Source organism: Ranitomeya imitator, chromosome 6, assembly GCF_032444005.1.
Source record: "Ranitomeya imitator isolate aRanImi1 chromosome 6, aRanImi1.pri, whole genome shotgun sequence".
In the NCBI taxonomy this organism is placed as follows: Eukaryota; Metazoa; Chordata; class Amphibia; order Anura; family Dendrobatidae; genus Ranitomeya; species Ranitomeya imitator.
Window position 1 is genome coordinate 204,477,197 of NC_091287.1, and position 10,214 is coordinate 204,487,410.

At 44.9% G+C, this 10,214-nt stretch overlaps 1 protein-coding gene across 1 annotated transcript; it reads right to left on the minus strand.

Annotated features, from left to right (window-relative positions):
* Positions 1-462: 462 nt before the first annotated feature.
* Positions 463-3,342, minus strand: LOC138642336 (uncharacterized). The gene is made up of 3 exons (XM_069730437.1): positions 2,772-3,342; positions 2,078-2,234; positions 463-1,538 (listed from the first exon to the last, which is right to left on the minus strand). Exons 1-3 carry the CDS (start codon positions 2,950-2,952, stop codon positions 560-562), a joined length of 1,317 nt encoding a protein of 438 aa, XP_069586538.1. The 5' UTR covers positions 2,953-3,342; the 3' UTR covers positions 463-559.
* Between the last annotated feature and the right edge of the window lie 6,872 nt (positions 3,343-10,214).

Below are 10,214 nucleotides of genomic sequence, written 5' to 3' on the forward strand. Positions count from 1 at the left end.
CTGTAATTTTGCACAACTATACCCGCATACATGATTGCTTCTCAGATGGTAATGATGAACACATGTTGCGTAGTGTCAGTAGTCCAACACCACATGGCCCACCTCCGCGCCGTCCCCTTTCTGGTATCAAAGTTAGGGATGTTTTGACCAATTATTTTGTTTCTCCTCAGGGTTCTACTCCCTGGCAAGATTATGCTGTTTCTCAGTTGTGATTTTTGTTATTTTAAAGATATGTTTTTGTAATATATTATTATCAACCACTGAAAACGTACTGTGTGTGTTTTTTTCCTTAATTACCATATGTTTCTGTTTTCTGAATATGTGTGTGATGCAAAAATGATTAGTCTACAAACATCAATTGTCTTTTTTGTAAACTTTTTACTAACTTTGCAACCCTTTTTTTTTGGTTGTTAACCCCATATTTTTGCCATATGGTTTTGAGAAGCCTTTATATGGGTTGCTTTATACCAAGGATCCACAACAAAGTGGAAATGTTTTGAAAACACAACATTAACATGGTAGCCAGCTACCAAAACAAAACACAAAAAACAAAACTAAATTACAGATCCCTGTAAGTTGGTGGGGGAGATGTTGGCAGCTCTGGGTCCTGGTCTGGTGGCCTTTGTTGGGCCGATGGCAGTTCATCCTGTGAGGATGCAGTGGCTTGCGGCCCAGAATACTGGCCTTGTCCATATTGGCCAGATGTGTGTTGACCAAAAGCCATTTGGCTCTGGGCATCATGCTGAGGTACAGATTGCCTTGCATCATACCCCAACCCAAAATGGCCATGTTGTCCAAACCCAGGTTGGGACCAGCCAACATCACTGTGTCTGGAGAAGTGGCCATATTGGGATTGGGGGTTGAAGCCTGCCATTTGGTACTCTAATGGCCTTTGTAGATTTTGGGATGGGAGGGGTTGAAGGGGAGGCATACGTGGAGTAGGTGCAGCAAATCCTGATTGATTTGGCTCCTGTTGAGGGAATTGAAGGCGCAAGAGGTTTGTTTGGCCAAGCTGCCTTCGCTCCAGGTATTCAAAAACCTCATAGGGGTTATTTGGAGGGGTGCTTAAATCAATCAGGATTTGCATACACCCTCTGACACGTAGCCTCACCTCACGGGGAAGGGGTCTAAGGTATCGGGCAAGGCTGCGGGCAAAGGCCTCCTCGCCATCATCTGTGGCTGCCCTGGCCAAATAGTTGAGGACCCCAGCATCAACTTCACTTCTTCTGCCTTCAAGCTCTCTCCTTCGCCGGGATCTCCGTAAAGGCCCAGCTGCCTGTGGGGATGACACCAGTGGGCCTGTAGGGCTGCTGCTGTGCCCATGTTCCACAGGCCTTGGTACATGTGCTGCTGAGGGTGATGGTGCAGCATCTTCATCACTTGCTGCTGCCTGCAGTGATGATGCTGCTGATGGGTCCTCAATGATGGATCCTGATGCAGCCACAGATGGTCCTGCAACCTCTTCCTCCACACTTACAGGATCAATGATAGGGTCTGATTCTGATCCGGTTTCCCTCTCTGTGAGGTTTGACTGTGTTCTGTAAAGAAAACAATAAAATAAAATTTTTATTTTGACATTGTTTAATTAGACATCGGTGTGCAATATTAAAATAAAACAAAAAAAAACAAAAAACACAACATCTCCTTCTCTACTCCCCTATTATCTCATATTCACACAAGAATATCCAAGATTTGTCTTGTAGAGCCCCACAAATGTAACAAACACTATCACGACACATCATAATGTGGCATACCATTTCAAGCTACACAAAAACCAGGCACAACCACCTCTTCAAACAATAAGATACCATGCAGTAACAACCCATACCACAAAACACTGCCTGAACATCTCTAAACTCGCATACTACATTCTCACCCATCCCTTGTTGAATCTTGGGATGCTTGGCGGCCAGGGTCCTCTCTCCTCCAGGACACTTTTGGAATTTATGCTTGTTTACATTATTGTCGGCACTATATTGACACATCCTTACATGGAACTTGCAATGTCATAACCCTAATCCACAAAAAAAATAAAAATTTAGTTACATTACAAATGTCTAGAGTGGTTTGTACTTACTGCCTAAGATCCATACTGGCATCCAAAAAGGAAAGACGGTCGTAATATATATACTTCCTCTTCTTCAGTGGGGCTGCTGACCCACTCCTAGCCCGCTGCTGTCTTTCCCGCCGGTATTGGTCCCGGATGCTGCGCCATCTTGTCATAACATCATCCACTGCAATTACAAGGGCACAAATAATGTTATATATCATTCTGAACATAGCTTAGTCCAGTTGTCAGACATATTTGTATTGTTAAAGCAAAAAGTGGCTATAGCACAATAATTTCCATGGTGAGTCAGATGATAAAGGGGTTACATGCAGAGGTCTATATATCGCCCACAGTTAAGAACTTGACAGTATCAGACTGGTAGAGAGGGGAGAGAACCCTGTTCTTGCAAACATACATTAGGTAAGATATGCTAGGATAGGAAAGGAAAATGACTTGTGCTATAATGAGAATAATGCTCAAAAATATCTAAAAATAAGACAAGGGACAACAACCCTCTGGACGGGGTATGAGGCCAAGAAAATATTTAGCAGGGCAAGATCAACATGAACTATGTCAAGAAACACTTTGGCATGTTCCTCAGCTTTAGAAAATGACAAATAAGGCCATAAATGACATATAAAGATAAAAATGATTGCTCAAGTAATCATGTAGGGAAAGCATCTTTTAAAGTTAAATCTTGTGAATACATGAGTGTACTTACATAGACTTGTCTGCTCCGCACGTGGCCGTTGGGCATAATCAGGGAATAGTAGCCCACAGATGGCCCTCCAAGCTGCCTCTTTCCTGGCCCGGTTGGAGTAGTTGGGATCCCTCTGGTCCCATATTTCAGGCCTTTCTTGGACCAGGATGAGGAGCATATCAACATTGATGATGTTTGCCATGCTGCTTGGAACTCTGTGGAGGCGAGCACCAGACTTCCGGGATGTCTGTGTGGCTTTTTGAGCTAATTAGCATGTCTGAGTTTCATGATTGAGGGCTTGGCTCAATTCCTTGCACCTGGCGATGTCTGGAGATGTCTGGCGTATTTTACGCAAGTCACACTGTTGGTCCGTGTGTAATCCGTATATTTCTCGCCCCCATAGACTTTCATTGGCGATTTTTTTGCGCAATACGGTGACAAACGCAGCATGCTGCGATTTTCTACGGCCGTAGAAGACCGTATAATACGGAACCGTAAAATACGGCAGATAGAAGCTTGGCCATAGAGATGCATTGTACCGTGTGCAATCCGTATTTTCTGCACCTCTCTTACGTCCGTAAAACTCGCGAGTGTGAAGCCGGCCTTACTCTGTTTGCATGGGGACCAGCTTGTTATTTGTTCATTATGCCCTTGCTATACGAAATAGGGAGGCTTCTTCTTTTTGTACCATGGCTTGTACGGCATAGGGTTACCGCCGGATACCCCCGCACACGAGCTCCAGCTGTATGTTCCAGACAGCGGCTTTAGCACTTAGGGTCCGATGCTGGAACTTACCGCGCATGCGCCCGATTTGCCGACGGACGACTCAGCATCTCCGCACAGGGCTCACTGCGCACGCGCCCCACTTGCCGGCCGGCTCCGGGTTCAGCGTCCATAACAACAGGGACGCTTGCGCACTGATTAGCATTGATGCCATTTCCGGGGGCGGGGTTACCCTGTCAGCAGCGTCTATCCAAGGGGATATAAAGGGCCCACATTTTGCTACTGGTGCACAAAGCTACAGCAGGGCGCGGGAGCGCAGCTTTTTCAGACGGACACACAAGGTAAATACCCGGCACTTTATATACATTTGGGCTCTTTATCAGTGTTAGACTATTGTTCCTTCACACACTGCATCCTGTATTCATTAGGTGCGACATATGTGGCATATCCCCTACACTAACGCCTTCTACCATCCAGCTAGGTAAATCATTATTCCTTTTTTCTTTGGTTTATCCATATAATCTAGTCTTATCTAATCCTTACGCTATTTCCCACAGCATACGGACTTTACATTATGATCTTTACCCTTTTGGGTGTACTCTCATACTATACATCATTCCACCAAAGGTAAATCTCATTGTACTCTCTCCTCACATAAGTGTGCTTTTAGATGTCAGAGGTAGACACGTTTTGATAGTGGTGTTATTCCTTTACTTTAGGTTTTGTACTTCGGGGCTATTAATTTGGGGTTTCTCTACCTATTGTGTACTATATATATGTTATGTGGACTTTATTTATTTTTTGTTATTTATGTGATCTTATGTATATATGACATGTTTTTCTTTTTCTTTCCGCAGCGGTATATGAGTAAGGACCCGGAGGGTCCGAAACGTCATTTTTAGTTACGCTTTGATGTTGGACTCTGTATAGTGATGTTATGCTATTGTTGTACACAATAAATTGTTCAATTTTTGCATGGTATTCCACTTGTGAGTGTTGTGTGTGGAAGTCGCTCTTTAAAATACCCTCCCTATTGGATGACTGTTCGCGGAAGGTGTATGTTTGCTATCTAGCGCCCGACTTATTCAACAGCACGTTACACACATAACAGCGTCTAGTTGCTGTGACCGCCGGTACGGCGCCGTGCGCTTCCTCTGCGCTTTCCTTACCCAAGCCTGGGTGGTTAGTGGCGTTCGTCAGTGCAGCACTGCATGCACTCTCGTGCCTTTATATACTATTTTAATAGTTTCCTTACACACCCAGTTGCGGTGTTGTGCCAGCAAGTGGTCTAATCGGACTTCAATCCTGTGTTGGGGTTGTGTTCGCTGACTTCTTGCTCGCGCTCTATGTGCGGTACCGTGGTCCTGTGACTCAACAGGATCGCTTCCTTCACGCAGGGTGAAGTTAACCCGTGCGTGTATACTTTTAGTACCGCCATATAGTCCGTCTTACTAGCAGCAGGGTTTTTACCTGCACGGTGGACCTCGGACTGCGAACGCACCTAGTTTCATATCATCTATACTTGGTGCGTTCCGCCAGTCCTTAACAGAGTCAAGACTGGCACACAAGCAGAAAGCCCAATATTAATCTCCCACTGATTTTTTTTTATTTTTTCAGGGAGAATTTAGAAACCAAATAAAAAAATAAATAAATAGGCTTTCTATGGCCCACTATTTGAGAGAGAGAGATGGCACACCCAGGAGTCAGGAGTGGCACACAAGCAGAAAGGCCAATATTAATCTCCCACAGATTTTTTTTTTATTTTTTCAGGGAGACTTTAGAAACCAAATAAAAAAAATGATTTTTTTCAGGGAGAATTTAGAAACCAAATTAAAAAAAATGATTTTTTTCAGGGAGAATTTAGAAACCAAATAAAAAAAAATAGGCTTTTTATGGCCCACTATTTGAGAGACAGAGATGGCACACCCAGGAGTCAGGAATGGCACACAAGCAGAAAGGCCAATATTAATCTCCCACTGATTTTTTTTTTATTTTTTCAGGGAGACTTTAGAAACCAAATAAAAAAAAATGATTTCTTCAGGGAGAATTTAGAAACTAAATTAAAAAAAATGATTTTTTCAGGGAGAATTTAGAAACCACATAAAAAATAAAAAATAGGCTTTCTATGGCCCACTATTTGATAGAGAGATGGCACACCCAGGAGTCAAGACTGGCACACAAGCAGAAAGGCCAATATTAATCTCCCACTGTTTTTTTTTTATTTTTTCAGGGAGACTTTAGAAATCAAATAAAAAAAAATGATTTCTTCAGGGAGAATTTAGAAACCAAATAAAAAAATAAATAAATAGGCTTTCTATGGCCCACTATTTGAGAGAGAGAGATGGCACACCCAGGAGTCAGGAGTGGCACACAAGCAGAAAGGCCAATATTAATCTCCCACTGATTTTTTAAAAATTTTTCAGGGAGACTTTAGAAACCAAATACAAAAAAATGATTTTTTTCAGGGAGAATTTAGAAACCAAATAAAAAAAATGATTTTTTCAGGGAGAATTTAGAAACAAAATAAAAAAAAAAATAGGCTTTCTATTGTTAGGAGTCGAGTTTCCTCTGCTGCACAGGGGGAATCTCGATCCGTCTCCGCTACGTTCTCCCATTCTTCTCCTGCCGCAGTGGAGTCTGCTCAGCAGGGACGTCGATACCAGCGTCTCGCTCAGTCTGACTCTGTGCGAAGAGTTACTGCTGCTTTTCCTGCTTCTGCCATTGAAGCCAGTGCTGGGCAGCGGCGAGTGGACGTTTCTGGATCTAAGTCTTGCTTTTCTCTGTCTGAGCATGCCCATGGCAGGATCTCCCGTTGGAGATCGAGCGTCACATGCTCAGGTACTGCAGCATATCCCATTGGTCCTTTTGGCAGGTCCTGAAAGGGCAAAACTTCTGTAGCTGTTTCCTGTGCTGCAGCTATATAAACTGCGCATGACCGCACGGCCATGCGCTAGTATTGTCTTGTAAATATGTGTGTGTTGTGAGTTAAAGTCGCTCTTTAAATAACCCTCCCTATTGAATGTCTGTTCGCGGAAGGTGTATGTTTGCTTTCTAGCGCCCGACTTATCCAACAGCACGAAACACACATTACAGCTACCAGTTGCTGTGTCCGCCAGTACGGCGCTGTGCGCTTGCTCTGCGCTTTCCTGACCCAAGCCTGGGTGGTTAGTGGCATCCGTCAGTGCGGCACCGCACGCACTCTTGTGCCTTAATATTATTATTTATGTTCCTCTGACACACCCAGTTGCGGTGTTGTGCCAGCAAGTGTCTAATCGGACTTCAATCCTGTGTAGGGGTTGAGTCCGCTGACTTCTTGCTCGCGCTTTATGTGCGGTACTGCGGTCCTGTGACACAACAGGATCGCTTCCTTCACGCAAGGTGAAGTTAACCCATGTGTGTATACTTAGTACCGCCATATAGTCCGTCTTACTAGCAGCAGGGTCTTTTACCTGCACGGTGGACTTCGGACTGCGAACGCACCTAATACCATAACATCTGATTCTTGGTGCGTTCCGCCAGTCCCTAACAGAATACTAGCACCAAGGTCTGGCTAGTAATGACGGACGATCAGCATTCACAGCGGTACATCCAACAGCTGGAGGGTAGGTTATCGGCTCTAGAGCGTGCAACCTCAGCTGTGGACGTTACTGCTGTCGCTGTTCAGGCTGCAAGTGCAGTTGCAGCCAGTTTGTCCGCTGCCACCCCTGCTCCGACCTTATCCCGTCTCCCGCTTCCAGACAAGTTTGCTGGTGACAGTAAGCTATGTCGGGGATTCGTGAGCCAGTGCTCCATACATCTCGAGCTGCTGGCTGCACGTTTTCCTACGGAACGGGCGAGGGTGGGATTCATCTTGTCTCTTTTGTCGGGCAGGGCGTTGGAGTGGGCAGCGCTGCTTTGGGAACGTGGTGATCGTGTGGTACAGGGTGCTCCTATCTTCCTGGACGCTCTGAGGCAGGTCTTTTTGGGACCCCGTGTCACCCACGATACCGCGCTCCAATTGTTGGCAATTACTCAGGCTTCGTCCATGGTCAGCCAGTTCGCCATCCTATTCCGGACTCTAGCTTCTGAGCTGGAATGGCCAGATAAAGTCCTTATTCCGGTGTTCTGGAAAGGACTGGCAGATCATGTAAAGGACGCCTTGGCCACCAGGGAGATTCCCGCCACACTGGAGGAGCTTATTACTATAGCTACCCGCATCGATCTCCGTTTTAATGAGCGGAGGTTGGAGCGGACCCAGTGTAGGCAGAGGTTTCGGCTGGCTCCCACCTTTGCCAAACCTCTAGAATCTCCTGTTATGGCGTCTGACTCCCATGAGGCCATGGAGGTTTCTCGAGCGGGACCTAGGTCTCAGACCGCTCGAGTACCTGTGGTGTGTAAAAATTGCCAGCAACCGGGACATTACGCTAATAAATGTCCATGGCGGTCGGGAAAACGATCGCGTCTAGTGACCATTGGAGGAGGTTCACTGGACACAGCGGCATTTTCCTCCAAATTGTCCTTTAAAGGGACAATCCTGTTAGGCACATCCACTCTTACAGTAGAGCTTTGTGTGGATTCAGGAGCAGAAGGAAATTTTATGTCTTCTGCTTTTGCTCTGCGCCACGCAGTACCTCTGGTTATGCTTGCCAAACCAGTAACCGTTAGAGTGGTGAATGGGTCGACACTTCCGCTACAGATCACACATCAGACTGTCCCTTTCACGTTAGCCATGTCCCCATCCCACCAGGAGATTATTTCCCTTCTTGTCCTTCCCGAGGGAATGGATGAGATTCTGCTGGGAATACCCTGGCTCCGTTTCCACTCCCCACATATTGAGTGGACCTCTGTGAGGATATTGGGTTGGAGTGAATACTGTAAGGGCAGATGTGTGAAAGAGTGCGTTCAGGTTTCCACCACTGAGATGCCCGCAGATCTCTCTACTCTCCCCAAATACTATTGGTCTTATGCAGACGTCTTCTCTAAAAAGGCCGCGGAGACCCTTCCGCCTCACCGTCCCTATGACTGTCCTATAGATCTCTTGCCTGGAGCAGAACCTCCTCGGGGACGTGTCTATCCCCTCTCTCTCCCGGAAACGGAGGCTATGTCCCAGTACATCCAGGAGAATTTGGCAAGAGGGTTTATTAGGAAGTCAGTGTCACCAGCAGGGGCAGGGTTCTTCTTCGTACAGAAGAAGAATGGAGAGTTGCGTCCTTGCATAGACTACAGGGGTCTTAACGCCATCACCGTTAAGAATAAGTACCCGCTGCCCCTGATTTCTGAGCTTTTTGATAGGCTACGGGGAGCTAAGGTATTTACCAAATTAGACCTGCGGGGAGCTTATAACCTGATTTGCATCCGTGAGGGGGACGAATGGAAGATGGCGTTTAACACCAGAGATGGGCACTATGAGTATCTGGTGATGCCCTTCGGGCTCTGTAATACCCCGCCGTTTTCCAAGACTTTGTCAACGACATCTTCCGGGATATGCTTTCCACCTCGGTTGTAGTCTATCTGGATGATATTCTCATCTTTTCTCCAGATATTGACTCCCACCGGAGAGATGTTGGCAGAGTCTTCGACCTCTTACAGGCAAACTCTCTTTATGCAAAGTTGGAGAAGTGTGTTTGAGCAGGAGTCCTTACCTTTCCTGGGCTATATCATCTCTGCCCAGGCATTGGCTATGGATCCTGCCAAACTACAGGCTGTGATGGACTGGCAGGAACCCCATTCTCTTAAAGTGGTGCAGCGCTTTATGGGGTTCATTAATTATTTTACTTTCTATGGCCCACTATTTAAGAGAGATGGCACACTCAGGACTGGCACACAAGCAGAAAGGCCAATATTAATCTCCCACATTTTTTTTTATTTTTTCAGGGAGAATTTAGATACCAAATTTAAAAAAAAAACACTAGGCTTTCTATGGTCCACTATTTAAGAGAGATGGCACACTCATTACTGGCAGACAAGCAAAAAGGCAAATATTAATCTCCCACATTTTTTTTTATTTTTTCAGGGAGAATTTAAATACCAAATTTTAAAAAAAAAACACTAGGCTTTCTATGGCCCACTATTTAAGAGAGATGGCACACTCATGACTGGCAGACAAGCAGAAAGGCCAATATTAATGTCCCACTTTTTTTTTTTTCAGGGAGAATTTAGATTCCAAATTTAAAAAAAACACTAGGCTTTCTATGGCCCACTATTTAATAGAGATGGTACACTCAGGAATTTAGATACCAAATTAAAAAAAAAAACACTAGGCTTTCTATGGCCCACTATTTAAGAGAGATGGCACACTCAGGACTGGCAGACAAGCAGAAAGGCCAATATTAATGTCCCACTGTTTTTATTTTTTCAGGAAGAATTTAGATACCAAATTTAAAAAAAAACACTAGACTTTCTATGGCCCACTATTTAAGAGAGATGGCACACTCAGGACTGGCAGACAAGCAGAAAGGCCAATATTAATGTCCAAATTTTTTTTTCAGGGAGAATTTAGATACCAAATTTAAAAAAAAACACTATCCTTTCTATGGCCCACTATTTAAGAGAGATGGCACACTCAGGACTGGCAGACAAGCAGATAGGCCAATATTAATCTCCCACTGTTTTTTTTTCAGGGAGAATTATGATACCAAATTTTTTTAAAAAAAACTAGGCTTTCTATGGCCCACTATTTAAGAGAGATGGCACATTCAGGACTGGCACACAGGCAGAAAGGCCAATATTAATCTCCCAGGTTTTTTTGTATTTTTTCAGGGA

Coding starts and splice junctions, on each gene's coding strand:
- LOC138642336 (XM_069730437.1), bottom strand. CDS start 2,952: ATGGCAAACATCATCAATGTTGATATGCTCCTCATCCTGGTCCAAGAA. Junction 2,235..2,771: donor TGCGGAGCAGACAAGTCTAT/GTAAGTACACTC, acceptor TTGTAATTGCAG/TGGATGATGTTATGACAAGA. Junction 1,539..2,077: donor GCCAGTATGGATCTTAGGCA/GTAAGTACAAAC, acceptor TTTTCTTTACAG/AACACAGTCAAACCTCACAG.